Consider the following 17539-nt stretch of genomic DNA (forward strand, 5'->3'; position numbering starts at 1 on the left):
ATGCCCTCTTTACTAAGTCTAACAGGTACTTTCCAGGTTTCTTTAATAATTCTATGTATTTGACATTCTTGACCACTATCTTTTTTTTTTTTTAAAGATTTATTTATTTATTTTATACAAGCACTGGGTACAGTCAGAAGCGCAGGAGGGTGAGAGAATTCACCAGAGCCAGAGCTGGGAGCAGAGCAGGTAGAAGGACCGAAGTACACTGCTGAGGGGAGCAGCGGGCGGCAGGAGAGGTCTGCACGCCATGTGGGACCCTCCTCTGGTGGCCGGGGAGCAGCCGGGGATCGAACCGTTGCTGCAGAGGCTGCGGGCAGCTTCACAACCCAGTGCTCAACCGCTGCGCCACGGGGAGGCCCTTGACCACTATCTTTTTAAAAAATTCTTTCTTTGTCCTTTGTGACACCCATACTTCTTATTTATAGCTTGCCTTCCCATGCTGTCTTCCCCAGTTGATTTTTGGCTAGTTCCCTCTCCTCTACCTATTGCTATTATTTTTTTAGTTTTCTGTGCTCTAAACTTTATTCTCTTCCTATGGGATCTCATGTATTCCAAAATTTCAGATATTATCTTTGTACAAATATTTTCCTAATTTTTATTTCCAGCCAAGACCCTCTGAGAATGCCAGACCATTCCAGTCAAATAACTGCTAATTATTGACACAATCTCTCACAGTTACCCTCCGGCAATGTATACATAACTAAGTTCATTATCTTTTCCCAAAAATGCATTTTTCCTGTAATCATATTTGTCTCAGTAAAAGCAATGATCACCTATCTATTAAGTCAGAAAAATGACTATTCATTCTCCTCCATCCTGACTCCTCCTGTGCCTTCTTTCTAGAAAGTCGACCCATTTTCTGTCCCCTTGGTGATATTTCAAGTGTCTTCCTAAATGTCAATTCCTCTTCCTAATTCTCACACTAGATTAGTTTTCTGATGGATAGTCTTTACATTTACAATTACTGGGCAGTATAGAACAATGCCTAGGAGGAAGGGTGCTACAGCCAGATGGTGTTCTTCTAGCGTCTTCCAGTAACTTACTGTGAACTCTTAGGCAAGATACTAACCTCTCTGTGTCTCAGTTTCCTCACTAATACTATGAGGATAAGAATATACTAATTAAGGTCACTGCCACATATACATGTTGATTCTCCATGATGAACAACTGAAACATATATTATAATGGGGTACTACTTCAATTAAAAAAATAAAATCACTGTATCTAACAGAGAAGTTTGTATAGTGTCTAGTACCTTTCCTGGCCTAGTATAACCACTCAAAAGCATGTTAACTGGCATTTTTAGTTTAATAACTATCATTACCACCAAATTGTTAATTCTATGTGGGTTATGTATTTTACATTTTTCATATTGAATGAACATTAAAATTAACTAGTGGATGAAAATTAAATAAGAAAACAATTTTGTCTTTTTGATTTTTTTTTTTGTTTTTGATGTTATTTTAAGTCTTAATATAAGTGTGTGTTATATTGGTTTCCTTAGTTCATATCTCTCTATTTTCATTGGCCTGAGTAAAAACCATCTCTATTCATCTAGTCATTCATTCATATATAGCTTTATTTGTATACATAAATAATTTATTTGTATTATTTCTTGATTCTTATTTCCCTCCCCTCTTCATAGAAAATCATTTCAATTGTTTATGTTGCTATTTCTTCCATGCACATGTTTTCTTATAAAACATCTATTGTTCCAAATGCATATGTTTTTATGTGTATAACTGGCACTGTATTACTAATCTCACTATTTTCTACTCCACTTTTTCCTCTGTACCACTTTCACTGTAGGCATTCTTTTTTGACTTTGAATAATAAACCATGGATTGTTTACTTCTTAAATTTCCTGCACATCTTAAATGTCTTTGACTTACATTGTTGAAATAACCTGTATAATTTATTTATAGACAGATATCCTAATATTAAGTTTCTGTTGTATTATTGTTATAAATAGGGAAATAAAAACTTTAAATAGGGTGTAATATTAGAAATGAAGGTATTCAAGCATACCTAATAAAAAGCACATTAAGGTCTTTCACTGTACATTGACAAAGTCATCTTAAGAGTTGCCAGAAGTGTTTTACAAATAAAAATGTACAATCATTCTTTTTTAAAAATTCTGGTATTTTCTTCCAATTGGGATAAACAAATACAGTGGTCATGGATTTGATGAATACATTAGAGAATTCTAAAAAGAATGTTAGATAATTAACAGTATCGTTAACCAGTCATTAACAGTATAGTTGTTGGGCTGCTATTATTGGAATATTGATATCAGATTTCACTTTTCATGTTTATTATTATAGTTCCTCCAAGCATCATTGGCCCTAACCCTGAAAATCTCACTGTTGTGGTGAACAACTTCATCTCTTTGACTTGTGAGGTCTCTGGTTTTCCACCTCCTGATCTGAACTGGCTCAAGAATGGACAGCCTATCAAGCCCAACACACATGCTCTCATTGTGCCTGGTAAGGAACCAATTACTTTTAAGGGGGGCAAAACTTCCTGATTGTCCTCTATTTTTCATACAAATGGCATTTCAATTTAGCCTCTTTCCAAGCTTTTGTCTTGATCCATTTATTTTTTAATATTCTTTTATATTACTGGTTCCATTTGGAAATTCTATACACCCTTCTCTACACCCATTTAGAACCAGTAGATAAGGGTGTATAAAATTTTATTATTTGAGTGGGGATATACACGCATAAGGTCTACTTCAAGAAATTATGAAATTTTGGGACAGAACTGTTCAGTCGTTCCAGGGATTAATATGCTCATAATTAGTGTTGTCATTGCATAAATTCACTGATTATTTTTAATGATCAAAAATTAACTTCTTTTTTTTCCTAAGAAGATTAGATTTTTTTTAAATATTTATTTATTTATTTTTACAAGAACTAGGATACAGTCAGAGGTGCGGGAGGGTGAGAGAATTCACCAGAGCAGGGAGCAGAACAGGCAGACGGACCAAGACACTGCTGAGGAGAGCAGTAGGCGAGACAGGAGAGGTCTACCACACCATGTGGGATTTTCCCTGGCTGGCAGAGAATCAAACCCGCACTGCAGAGGCTGCAGACAGCTTCACAGTGCGGCGCTCAACCCACTATGCCACTGGGGAGGCTCTCAAAATTAGTTTCTTGAGAATGACCAACAGTCACTTCTGCAGTATGGAGTATTTGAATCCAAAAAATACTTACCAACATATTTGATTGTAGTATAGTTGCTTTTTGTTCATTAGAACCTATATCAAACAGTTCTACATGTTTGGTTACTGGAAAGAAATAAATTACAAATTTTACTTTATAAAGTTATAAATGTTACTTTAGTAGAGTCAATAATAAAGGAAGAATTCAGGAAAACTGATTCTATTCTTTCTTTTTAAATATGAACCACATCTATATAATTTGCTCTAAGGGAAAAGACATATTTTGCCATTTTCTTTCTTGATAAAACACTATTAGTTATCAGCCTGCATTGTATTTGTCTACAGGTGGTCGAACTCTGCAAATTATTCGAGCCAAGGTGTCTGATGGGGGCGAATACACATGTATAGCGACCAACCAGGCTGGTGAAAGCAAGAAAAAAGTTTCCCTGACTGTTTATGGTTTGTTTTTATTGTCCTCATAAAATTTTTAAAATTTAAACTGGTGTTAGATATTTTCTATCTGATCACTTTAATGAAAAAACATCCTTCTGTTCTTTTTCCTTTCCTCAGTGCCCCCAAGCATTAAAGATCATGGCAGTGAATCTCTTTCTGTAGTTAGTGTCAGAGAGGGGACCTCAGTGTCATTGGAATGTGAGTCAAATGCTGTCCCTCCTCCAGTCATCAGCTGGTACAAGAACGGCCGGATGATTACACAGTCTGCTTACTTGGAGATTTTAGCAGATGGACAAATGCTACACATCAAGAAAGCAGAGGTGCATCTTTTATTCTTGTTTCTGTGTCATGATGCCTTAGTTTGATTATGGAAGAGATAATTGGAAGTTGCATATTCCCTTTACTATAGTGAAAAGTGATTTTCACATAAAAATGATTATCAATGCCACTGAGCTTATTTTCATTGAAAAAAAAAAAACAGGATTGCAGAAACAGTGGAACTGGGGTGTTTGAGCATAAAGATGACTGGTGATTTAATCGACACTCGGACAGTGTGATTGGTCATCTATAATTTAATGGAGCACATACAATAGTATCTTTTTCTTTTAGGTATCTGACACAGGCCAATATGTATGTAGAGCTATAAATGTAGCAGGACGGGATGATAAAAATTTCCACCTCAATGTATATGGTGAGCATCTGCCTCTAATATAACTCTTTCTCCCCTAGATATGCAAATAAAAGTGTCCTGTTTTAGCTTAATGAAGACACATGACTTTCTTCTTTTTACAGTGCCACCTAGTATTGAAGGTCCTGACAAAGAAGTGGTTGTTGAGACAATCAGCAATCCTGTGACCCTGACTTGTGATGCCACTGGAATCCCACCTCCCACGATAGCGTGGCTCAAGAGCCACAAGCCCATAGGTAGGATCATTGTGTGTTTTGTGATTGCTTTCTTTTGCTTTAAGTCGCTAGATTTATAAACTGCACATTTTCGGTATTACACTCATAGCTGTGCTTAGTTTAAAAACAACTTAATATACTAAAATAAGAACTTAAAAGTAGACTCATAAAATGATCACGCATAAAGAGATTTTTCATTTTCCTTTTTCAAAAACATTCATTTAAAATGAAAGTACATCATAAAATGAAAGTAGGCCTTTCAAGAAATGTACTTATCGTACTCATCACATGAAGTAAGACATTTTTATGGTGAATTGTAGTGATGTTAAAAGTAAGTTTTTTAATGTTCTGTTTGTTTTTGTTCCTACTGCTAGAAAATTCTGACTCACTTGAGGTTCATATTCTGTCTGGAGGCAGTAAACTCCAAATTGCCAGGTCTCAGCCTTCAGATAGTGGAAACTATACATGCATTGCATCAAATATGGAGGGAAAAGCTCAGAAAAACTACATCCTTTCAATTCAAGGTATGTGATTTATCTTCAACTTATTTCTTATATCCTATTTATAGTAAAAATAAGTCTACCTCTAAGGAGATGATTTGTAATTGACTTAAAATATCTTCAGGTCAACCAAAAAAACTGTCAATTTTCTCTCTTATATTTACCAGTAGATTCTATTTTCAGAGAAATGGATACCAATGTGGAAAAAATAGTAGAAATTTGATAATCTCTATTTTTCATGTTTACTGAAATTATTACCTTCTATTTTATACATTATATTAAATTATACTTATTTATTTGTAACTGGTATTATTAATTTAAATGCTAACCCTGTAGGTCTGTTCTCTTTTTTTTAAGATTTATTTATTTATGCATATAAGAGCTGGGGTACAGGTCAGAGGTGTGGAGGGTGAGAGGATTCACCAGAGACACAGTGGAGAACAGAACAGGCAGACTGACACTGCTGAGGGGAGCAGTGGGCAAGTCAGGAGAGGTCTGCCACATCATGTGGGTATCTCCCTGGCCAGCTGGTGATTGAACTGGTGCTGCAGCAGCTATAGATTGCTTCATAGTGCTGTGCTTAACCCCTTGAGCCACCAGGGAGGCCCCTTATTTATATAGATAGGTAAAATTTAATTCATGAAGAGGTTGTAGCATGTTCTAACTACAAGGAAAGGATTAAATCAATTGCAAGTAATCTTGAATTTTATGCTGTTGTGGGATGAGAATAGGAATAAGCTATTAACACCTACTATGTTCTTGCATAGGATTAGGTACTGCAGGGAGAACTTGTGTCCTGAGGTACGTGATATGGCAAAATATTTTACCAGAGTTTTAAAAAATGTTATGTCTTAGGGCTAGTAATAATGTATACACATATGGAATCTAGTACAGTGCTTGTCATATATTAGGGATTCATTATAGCATGTCTCTTAACATTCTTATTGATTCAGCCTCTTTACTACTCCAAATTCTTCAAATTTGGTGTAATTATCTTCTGGGTGACAAAAATGAGATTTGGACAGATAATGCAGTATTGTGCTAGTAAATGTTTAACAGTTGACTCTCCAGACAAAAAGCTCCTACTTGGCAGCCAACCGTTTGTGAGTTTCTGTGGTATAAACCTCCCCATTATGGCCCATTTCAAGCTACCAGTGTGATGTCACTGAATGTGGAGTCAGAAGCTGTGCAAAATCAGCCTGTGCAAATGGTGTGAGTTACCGCCAACACACCACCGTAATTATATAGAAAGGGAACTCAAATATAAGTTTTTGACACTTTTTCATTATTTTTATTCCACTTTATTTCTCAATTAAATCATTAAAATGAAAACCAAGGGCAGCTAGAAAAAGAGAAAAGATATTATTGGATCTCAGAACATCATAAGCCTATCCATTGTTCAGAATAAATAATATTTAAATTTCATCATGGTGAAGAAATAACCAACTGAGATACTTTTCTCTCACATTTGTGCAAAGATTTTATAAAAATAAATTCTCCTCAACCATGCTAATTCTAAGCTATCTATTAAGAATTTAATCCAAGGGCAATTCTATTTGGCCAGGCAGGGTGTCCACAGTATAGGTCTATCAACAGCCCCATGACTAAACAATTATTCAACTTACAAATATATCAGGAATATTGAAGTGATTACCTAATCCCCACTTAAAAGTAATTCATGAGAGTAACAACCTAGGAAGAATATAGAATAGGGCCTCCCCTGGTGGCGCAGGCGGTTGAGCGCCACACTGTGAAGCTGTCCACAGTCTGCAGCGCCAGTTCGATCCCAGCCAGCCGGCGAGGGTCCCACATGGCGTGACAGACCTCTTCTGTCTCTCCCGCTGCTCCCCTCAGCAGTGTATTTTGTCAGTCTGCCTGTTCTGTTCCCTGCTTTGTCTCTGGTGAATCCTCTTACCCTCCCGCGCATCTGGCCTGGTTCTTGTATAAATGAATAAATAAATCTTTAAAAAAAGAATATGAAATAAAAACGGAATGCTGTTCTATGATTCTGATATATTCTTTAGAATTTATATCTATTGTGTCACGTTGATGAAAGTTTTAATTATTTTTCCAAAGTTCCTCCAAATGTTGCTGGTGCTGAAATTCCAAGTGAAGTCAATGTCCTGGTAGGGGAAAATGTTGAGCTGGTCTGCAATGCAAATGGCATTCCTCCCCCGCTGATCCAATGGCTTAGAGATGGAAAGCCCATAATTAACAGTGAAGCAGAAAGAATACGGTATGTTTAAAGAGTCTTTGCATCCTTAATTATAAGATCATCAGCAATGCTTTATGCATCTTATTTCATAGGAATAATAATACCAATTCAGTCTCATTTGGACTTGGCTGTCATTCTATTCAGAGAGAAAAAAGATAAATTTTTGGAGAGTTGGAAACAAATTCTCCTAGGAGAATCACTCAAAAGTGTGTGTGCATGTGTGAGTGTGTGTGTTCCTTATACATCAACTCCCTGTTATAAAATCTCAGACATTGCATTCATTCCTACAAATGTTGATTAGTGTTGATGTGTTGATTTTATTCATCAAGACTCAAAGTGCTGGGCCTTCCCTGGTGGCACAGCGGTTAAGTGCTGGGCTGCAAAGCTGCCTGCAGCCTCTGCAGTGCTGGTTCAATCCCCGGCCACCGGCGAAGGTCCCACGTGTCGCTCAGACCTCTCCTGCCGCCCGCTGCTCCCCTCAGCAGTGTATTTCGTCAGCCTGCCTGTTCTGTTCCCCACTCTGGCTCTGGTAAATTTTCTCACCCTCCTGTGCTTCTGACTGTACCAGTGCTTGTATAAATAAATAAATAAATAAATAAATAAATAAATAAATAAATAAATAAATAAATAAATCTTTAAAAAAAAATACTCAAAGTGCTTATAACAAAGTTCATGTCTTCTTCCTGCTAACTACTTTCATGTGACAAAAAATATCGTCAGTAATTTTAGGTATGATTTCATGTCTTGAAACCAGTAAAGCACTAAATGTGCCATACTCCTTGATTTATATTGAGAAAAAAATACAATACCATCATAACCTTCATTCCTTTTAGCAGTTTGTCCAAATTCAGTCTTCAGCTCTCACCCAATGCCACAAATCCACAGTGTTGAAATAATAATAAGATAAGGGCCTCTGCTACTTGAAACAATAAATGCCTTTGGAAGGACATTTCAGAATCCTCTACTCTGCTAGATTACTTCATTTTATATACATATAAAAGTAATTATAATTACTAAAAGAATCATGTATGCATAGGTAAGCATTAACTAAGTATGTTTCAAATGTTATCATTTGAACAATATTTTAAATTTCAAGTTTTGGAGTGAATTTTCTAGTTAATGAATTTAATGTAATATAAATATTTTCTACAACATAATTAAAAGAAAGATAAATGTTTTAAGTCTTTGTACATTGGAATTTAGATATTTGTCTCTTTTCAAAATTGTCAATAATATTTTACAAATACACTTTAATTTTTATCTCTTTGGTGTGTTTCTTAATTACTATAAATATTTAATTATTTTTATTAAAAGAGCTGATATCAACCACATTCCAAACCAGGTAATAGATAGTTGCTGGGACCTGAAGATCTTCTATAAAATAATATCTGTTCCTAAGAATTTCAGGTCTGTCAGTCCTTTTACATGAGTTTGTAACTTATTATAGCCTCCCTATTGATTATTTGTTCCTAGATGCAGATGCACTAGATAGATAGATAGGTAGATAGATAGATAGGTAGATAGATAGATAGATAGATAGATAGATAGATAGATAGATAGATAGATAGATAGATAGGTAGATAGATAAATACATGCATACATACATACATACACATGTATGTATCAGTTTGTAAGTGGAACAGTTTGTCAGTCAAATAAAGTAATGTTTGGTTATGGCTACTTGCTCTTTTGTTCATTCATGTGGTTAAATATGTGTAATTTAAAAATTCATATTTTGAAAAAGAAAAATATAATAGAGCCAAATAATAACAAAGTAATTCTCTACAACATTTTTAACATGACATGATAGAAATGGATTATTTGCTGTTGACACTGAGAGATTCTAATAAAACCACTGACAAATAAATAGCTATGGACTGCAATTTAATCTCTATAAAACACGGGAAATTTTGTTCATAAATAGCGGTGTGTGAAGAAAATCAATATTGCAGTAATCTCAACTTAGATATATATGATGACCTATTTGTAGTTATTATTTGTCACACTGTAATTAAAAAAAAAAAGCCTTTAGTAATTTGTAGAAACAAATTTGCAAAATATACCTATGCATGATTCAGAGTTGTTCATTTCTTTTAATTAGTTATTTTTTGGGTTATGCATTTAAATTTATTTATATATATTTTACCTCATTGTTCATTTTTATATAATATCTGCTTTCTTCTCTCAGGTGTAGTACCCATAAAATTCCCACCATCAATTCACTGGTGCACCATCACCATAGTTCCTTGTGCCCTTCCTTCCCATTTTGATCCCTTTCCCTCCTCCTCCCCCACAGAATGTCTCTGATTTATAGTTGCCTATTAATTTTATTTTTTTAATTATTATTTTTTTAAAGTTTTATTTATTTATACAAGCACTGGGTACAGTCAGAAGCGTGAGAGGGTGAGAGAATTCACCAGAGCCAGAGAGGGGAACAGAACAGGCAGACTGACGTAATACACTGCTGAGGGGAGCAGGGTGCACGGCTGGAGATGGTCTGCGTGCCATGTGGGACCCTCACCGGTGGTTGGGGATTGAACCGGCATTGCAGAGGCTGCAGGCAGCTTTGCAGCCCAGCGCTCAACTGCTGCGCCACCAGGGGTGGCCCTTATTTATTATTATTGTTATGTTTCTTAAAGATGCTTTATTTGGTTCTCCTATTTTCCTCCTATAAGTGAAACCATATGATATTTTTCTTTGTACTTCTGACTTATTTCACTGAGCATAATCCCACCAGCGCCATCCAAGTTTCTGGGAATGGCATCAGTTTATCTTTGTTGAATTAATTAATTTTAATTGAGGTACTATTAAGATACCTCCAACAGGTATCACCAGTGTAGTGCACCCACCAACAAATCACCCCTAGTCTACCACCATAGTCCATTGTGCTCCTTCTTTGTTCTGACCCCTCCCTACCCATCTCTTGCCTATGGATGCTTCTGTTTTATAGCCAGCTTTCAAGGGTTAGTTGTCTTTATCTAAATAACCCTTATTTTGATTTTTCTATATTCTACATATCAGTTGACACCATCCAAATTATTCTGTTTCCTCCTTTTCATTAAAACTATTATAATTTGCTTACAGCTAGATTCTTTGGTAGCTAATTTCTTCAATTATTCCTTGTAACATTGTTCAATTTTTTGTGAATTTTTTGTGATTTTTTTTTTATTCAAATCTTACACTGGTAACTAAGAATAAAATATTCCAAGTCAAGAAAAAACATTTATTTGCCTATAATTTAGAGATGTTCCTAAACTGATAGTGCTATTTAACTTTTTTATCCTAAGACATGTTAGATATTTGAAACCCATTTCTGTAGGATTTCAGATAGGTTGCCTGAAATCACCATCATTTTCACTAGCTCTGACTTTAAGAGGTTTCCTTGTTCTCAGTACAAAGATTTGAACCATTATATTCAAGATGAAGGCATATTTTATGACAGTATTTTTTTAAAGAAAAGATGATCTGCTCCACTGATTTGCCTCTATTGTAACCTTTCCTATAGGGTAACTGTAAATGGCAGTACATTAAACATTTACGGAGCTCTCCCATCTGACATGGGGAAATACACTTGTGTCGCTACTAATTCTGCTGGAGAAGAAGACCGAATTTTTGATGTGAATGTCTATGGTAAATATGAAATTTCGCATGACTCTGCTGCCTCAAGAATGTATCAGTAGAAATAAAGGTCCAGGAATAGGTGTCAGAAATATTAGATTTATTTTTTTAAAAAAAATTATTAATTTAAAGATTTATTTATACAAATAAATTTTAAAGATTTATTTGTTTATACAAGAGCCGGGCTACAGGCCAGATGTGCAGGAGGGTACCACAGAACAGGCAGACTGAAATACACTGCTGAGGGGAGCAGCGGGCGAGACAGGAGAGGTCTGTCACCCCATGTGGGTTTCTCCCTGGCTGGCCGGAATCGAACCTTTGCTGCAGAGGCTGAGGACAGCTTCACAGTGTGGCGCTCAACCACCTGCGCCACCGGGAAGGCCTAACATTAGTTTTAAAAGTTAATGTTACTGCTGTTTCTTTCTGGGCTACAAAGAACTATATATCAGGGCCTCCCCGGTGGCGCAGCGGTTGAGCGCTGGGTTGCGAAGCTGCCCGCAGCGTCTGCGGCGCCGGTTCGATCCCCCGGCTGCTCCCCGGCCACCGGAGGAGGGTCCCACATGGCGCGCAGACCTCTCCTGCTGCCCGCTGCTCCCTTCAGCAGTGTACTTCGGTCCTTCTGCCTGCTCTGCTCCCTGCTCTGGCTCTGGTGAATTCTCTCACCCTCCTGCGCTTCTGACTGTACCCAGTGCATGTATAAACAAAAAAACAAACAAACAAATAAATAAATAAGTAAAAGCATGCCTCTATTAAAAAAATAAAAAAAGAACTATATATCAGCCATTAAAGTTGAAATGATTTGGAGCAGTAAGACATAACTGCTTTTCTCTCTCATTTTCTCCATGACACAGTTCCACCTGTAATTAGGGGTAATAAAGAAGAAGCAGAGAAAATAATAGCCTTGTTGGATACTTCAATAAATATTGAATGCAGAGCCACTGGAATGCCCCCTCCACAGATCAGCTGGCTGAAGAATGGACTTCCGCTGCCTCTCTCTTCCCATATCCGGTTGCTGTCAGGCGGGCAAGTTATCAGGTCAGCTTTATTGTGTGCAATTTACTCAAAGACAAAATCACTGTGATTGTAAACTTTGCCTTCATCTAAATAGTTGTTTAAGTATTTTTAAGCATAAAAATATTTTCTCCTAAGTTTTCACTACTGTTTTTCCCCTTTCTGGCTTTATAGAGAACAACAAATAGGAAATCCAAAGGATTTTATTGTTTCAATCCTCATGTTTTAGTAAATTTGTATAAAATAGGTGTTTTATAGACAGATATATATAGCTCTTACATATTTCCAAAAACTACTATTTTAGCAGACTTTATATTACGAAATGGTAGGAAGATATTTACTCCAATCATGGGATTTTCACATTGGCATCGTTCTCTACTAATGTATGTTTGAAAAATATTAACCTCTCAAATTGTGTTATATTTTCAGTGGTTTGCTGTATCTAATCCATTTTGTAGAATAAATTGCAGGGCCTCCCCGGTGGCGCAGCGGTTGAGCGATGGGTTGCGAAGCTGCCCACAGCCTCTGCAGCGCCGGTTCGATCCCCAGCTGCTCCCTGGCCACCGGAGGAGAGTCCCACATGGCGCCCAGACCTCTCCTGCTGCCCGCTGCTCCCCTCAGCAGTGTACTTCGGTCCTTCTGCCTGCTCTGCTCTCCGCTCTGGCTCTGGTGAATTCTCTCACCCTCCCGCACTTCTGACTGTACCCAGTACTTGTATAAATAAATAAATAAACAAATCTTTAAAAAAACAAAACAAAACAAAAAAAAACTTAAATAAAAGAATAAATTGCATTTGTGGTATATATATTTTGTGATGGGTGGTTTTAAACTACAAAAATAAAATTTTCCAGTATAAGTCATCTTCTATAATCTATGTTTAATTCACAATTACTTGTATATTTTGAATGAGATCAATTATAAAATGTTGGGTTATATTATTTTTCAGGATTGTGAGAGCTCAGGTGTCTGATGTTGCCATGTACACATGTGTGGCCTCCAACAGAGCTGGGGTAGATAATAAACATTATAGTCTTCAAGTCTTGGGTATGTCATAGAAATAACTCTATTACTTTATTATGTGTACAATATTAAGCACCAGGCTTATATTTAGATATTGACACATTTGAGAGGATATTCTCCCAAAGGGTCTGTATTTATTGGAATGAACTGTTTGTATATCAAAATGCTTTTCTAACCTGGAATTTTGCACCAATTCGAATATAAATTTTTAAAAATAACATTTCAATCCAGATTCAAGACCAATTTTTTCATACAAAGAGAAAATTAAATTTGCTTTCTAAGAATATTAGTAATGCTTTTAAGCATTACTTAGAGTACTTAAAATATGAATGGATATATATGTGTATATATATTATACATACACATATCTGTTTGTACATAGAGAGAGAACTCAGTCTATTTCTGAAATAATCAAGGTTATCTCAGCACAGTTATGTACTGTTTGTTGTAGCCTACATATGACTTAGGTTAGATTATATAAAACCTACTCTAGAACTTGATACTATTAAGTATTGAAAATACCCTACTAGAAATAATATACATTTAAGCAAATTAAGGAGTCAAACTGAAGAAGTTAAAAAAACAGCCATAATGTAAAACACATTTACATTTTGCATATTCTACAAAAAAACAATTCCAAGGTTTCATTGCTAATGTTTTAGAAGGTAAATAATTAGCCTACCTATTTTTAAAGTCTTTAATTAGTGATATGCTGTTTTAAATTCTATACTTTTATATATTGTAGAAACACTGCAGAATAATAGAGTCATTTATATTTTATTTAAATTTATCTTAAATTATAATAGATATACAACTTTTGCTTGTTTTGTTTTCTATGTAGTACCCCCAAATATGGACAATGCAATGGGAACAGAGGAGATTACCATTGTCAAAGGCAGTTCCACCTCTATGACATGCTTTACAGATGGCACTCCTACTCCTAGCATGTCCTGGCTTAGAGATGGCCAACCTCTGGGACTTGATGCCCATTTGACAATAAGCACTCAAGGAATGATCCTTCAGCTCATCAAAGCAAGCCCTGAAGACTCAGGAAGATACACCTGCATTGCCTCTAATGAAGCTGGAGAAGTCAGCAAAACCTTCACCCTGAAGGTCCTAGGTATGTGAACATTCTGATAAATGTTAGTCATTGGGCAGTAAGTGGCAAAAAAGACTTAGTAAATAAGTATGATTCTTAGAATCATTACTCTGGGACAAAACTTGTAAAAATATTATTGTTTTGTAATTCATGTAAGTTGACACTTATCTGAAGCATATTTAAATTTAAATTGTGTTTCTAATCTGCCAAAAAAGTTGGAACTCCTACTTGTAAAACATTGTTCCATGACGATATCATAAAACCAACTAATACGTAGCTGTTTAATATTTTCCAAGAACTAAAAATGCATCTGATAATAACAAATTAATGGAAAAGCAGAATATTTATAATAATATTTGCTATTCCAAATTCACTTTAAGTAATCCAATCTGTATATTATGGTTGGAATAATCATTTCAAATAGTTTAGTTTTATTTACTCTTGTGCACATTAAAGTAAATATTTGAATGTGCATCACAATGTTCTATACATCACAAATATTATAAAAAGAAAATTCATCTTTTCCTTGTATCTAAAATATTTTGACTTGGAAGAGAAATGAAGATGAGTTTAATAATCTTAGTATTTTAATGATGAGTAATTTTTTTTGGAAACTGTTTTTACACTGTGATTTAGGTGAAACCTGCATAGAAATGTGTCCCACAAGGAACAAGAAGAATTTTGGCAAGCATCTAGCCAGGCTAGCATGTTCTCAGGACACCCTGTAATCTTTCACATAGCACCTATTAAAATGTAATTATTTGTGGAACTTTAAAAGTCTGCTTCATCTTTAATTAAGCTGTGTGAGAAGCAGTATCTACTTAATTATTGCCATATTCCCATTTCTTAACATGGCATCTAACACATAATGCTTAGTGGTTGGATTAAGCTCAACAGAATTAGATTCTTGGCAGCTGGATTAATGGGCATTTTAACTATAAAGGGAGGCAGAAAAATATCTAAATAAACTTGGAGAGCTACAGTGCTATAAACAGTGTTCCATAAAATGAAAGGTAATATTGGTAGAGGTATTTCAGGATATTTAGAGATAAAAGAACATGTGTGTCTGTGAGGAGGGCAGAAAAAATAAATTTCTGAATATCACTTCACACAGTATAAGGGATAACAGAAGATGAGGTGAATGTGGATGTTGCACATTCATTATTCACATATTAAATAATTATCATTAAATATACATTATTGCCAGGCACACTGCTGGTCATCATGTAACAAATAATGATTGACTATCTATTATGTGACATATGATACCTGAATGTGTCATTGAGAAAGTCCCACCCTCAAGTTCTTACCTCTGGTGGAATACAGAACCTGAACAAGCAGTTGTTTTTGAGTGTGATGAATATTGTATAGCTAAAACAACATTCACTGCCATTGCATGCTTCTGATACTATTTCAAGGATCAATCTGAGCCCTAAAAGGGATAGTAGTTCACGGAGGTGAGTGAGGACTTGCCAACATCTTCCCCAACAGTGACAGCACTTGAATTGTCAGTTATATTCACATAGACTGTGTGAAAAGAAGAGTAGCAAGAGACAAGACTGGAAATATCAATGGGCAGAAACCATACTATGAAGAGTCTTGGGAACATTTTAGAGAATGTGGACCTCATCACCAAAGCAGTGGAAGAAGCCTAAACAGGACTATGTTGCAGCCAGATTTTATTTCCCCCAAAGCCCTCTGATGACAGAGCAAAGACTGAATTAAAGAGTCTGCTGTATTCATACAGACATGAAAGCACAGGAAACTGTCTGCATGTCCAGTGGAGAAAGAGAGAAGACACACTTCTCTACAAATCAAAAATTCAAGAGCAGAATCACAACCCCGTGCATTTCTGGATGGAGAATGTATCAGTAACATATTTAAAGTTGTGTTTAAGGAACAGTCTTCCCAGTTGAAAGGCTTATAACAATAGTATTTTCTTAAAACGGGTTTGAAAACTGCCTCAGCAGAAAGATGAGGAGTTTTAGCATTTCAGCATTTGATGAATGCTAACTCCATTAAAACCTGGAAAACTCCACTTGGATCAGTGCTACCCACAGACATTAATGTCCTAAGTTGTAGAGCTTCTATTTTCAACTTAATTCTGTCCACATGGTGGGAGGTACCATGATGAGATAGTGTAGAGTCCAGTGTAGCTAGAATACTGGAAACAAGGGAGAAAATCACCTAAAATCAAGTTAGGGGGCTTAATATGTTCCAGACTATGAAGAACTTCATTGACCACAGTAAGAATTTTAGTTTTGAAGAACCAGAGAAAGACAACCTTAAAATCTAACCCTTAAAAACTGACTACAGGGCCTCCCTAGTGGCACAAGGGGTTAAGACACAACCTATGAATCTATCCTCAGCCACTGCAGCACGAGTTCAATCCCTGGCCAGGGAGCTACTCATGTGGCACAGCAGTCCTCTCCTGACTCACCTGCTACTCCCCTCAGCAGTGTATTTCAGTCAGTCTGCTTGTTCTGCTCCCCACTCTGTCTCTGGTGAGTCCTCTCACGCCCTGCACCTCTGGCCTGTACCCCAGCTCTTGTATGCATAAATAAATAAATCTTTAAAAAATAATAATAAAAAAGCTGACTACAGAACTGAAGCATCTGAAGTGGGGAGAGGGTGGAGAGGGTAGGAACAAAGAGGGAAGAAAGCGCAATAGTCTGTGGTGGGTGTCCTACAGTGGTGATACCTGATGCAGACTCCACAACATTATAATATTTAAAGGATAAAGAATTACTTATTAGGATAAAAAGGTTGGTTTTTATCCAAAAACAATGGAAAATCATTGAAAGTTCTGATAAATGAAATGCCGTCAGGGAAATTACAGTTTGAAGAGATCACGCTATAACAAAGTGGAAAGCAACTTGGAGCAGGGCAGGAGTGGACTCTGCAAGACCAGTTAGGAATGTGTTGGCTTGAAGAACAATTTAAATGCAGTCACTGAAACAAAGAAATGTGTTCTTCTCACTAGGTGAGGCATCTGGAGCTGCAGTAATTGCATTGTTCAGCCGGTTGTCCTGGCCTTGGTTGGTCAGTGATCACGGATGGCCTCCTCATCCTCAGCATTACCAGCTGATGCTCTAGATGCAATAATAAAACAGGAAAATGGGAAAGGAATGAGTTGTCCCTTTAGGGACTTTCTCAGAAAACTGCAAAACCACTTCCATTTATTGTTCCTTGATCAGAATTCTCACATGACCCTCCATCTGCTCTCTAATAAACAGGTTAAGAAATGTAATTTTTAATACATTATCAGCATCCAAACAATCAGGCCATACTAAAATGAAAAATAATTAAGTAATATCGGGTAGATACCTACAACCAGAAAGGAGAAGATTCTAAGTCTAAGTAAACCATATCGTACCTCAGATTAGTGCTAGAAGCTAAAAGCAAAGATGTATCTAGAAATGATCACAGGTAGAAGTATTAGGTCTTTGTTATAGATTTGAACACAGGAGAATGATGAAGAAGATAATAACAAGGATGACTCCTCATTTCTGACTTATGTGATGGGGTGATTGGTAAATCAGTCACATAAATGC

At 36.2% G+C, this 17539-nt stretch overlaps 1 protein-coding gene across 2 annotated transcripts in view; it reads left to right on the forward strand.

The window, feature by feature from the left end:
• Positions 1–17539, forward strand: part of HMCN1 (hemicentin 1) — a 508306-nt gene that overhangs the window by 399912 nt on the left and 90855 nt on the right. For both annotated transcript variants that reach the window (XM_037506314.2, XM_054693419.1), the window contains exons 58-68: positions 2328–2489; positions 3512–3625; positions 3737–3939; positions 4229–4310; positions 4412–4543; positions 4897–5046; positions 7099–7258; positions 10743–10867; positions 11707–11890; positions 12813–12910; positions 13728–14006. In XM_037506314.2, the coding sequence (XP_037362211.1) occupies positions 2328–2489; positions 3512–3625; positions 3737–3939; positions 4229–4310; positions 4412–4543; positions 4897–5046; positions 7099–7258; positions 10743–10867; positions 11707–11890; positions 12813–12910; positions 13728–14006 (1689 nt within the window). The remainder of the gene's footprint in view (positions 1–2327; positions 2490–3511; positions 3626–3736; positions 3940–4228; positions 4311–4411; positions 4544–4896; positions 5047–7098; positions 7259–10742; positions 10868–11706; positions 11891–12812; positions 12911–13727; positions 14007–17539) is intronic.

This window comes from Talpa occidentalis, unplaced genomic scaffold, assembly GCF_014898055.3.
Source record: "Talpa occidentalis isolate TD23 unplaced genomic scaffold, MPIMG_talOcc4v2.1 talOcc4.12, whole genome shotgun sequence".
Classification (NCBI taxonomy): Eukaryota; Metazoa; Chordata; class Mammalia; order Eulipotyphla; family Talpidae; genus Talpa; species Talpa occidentalis.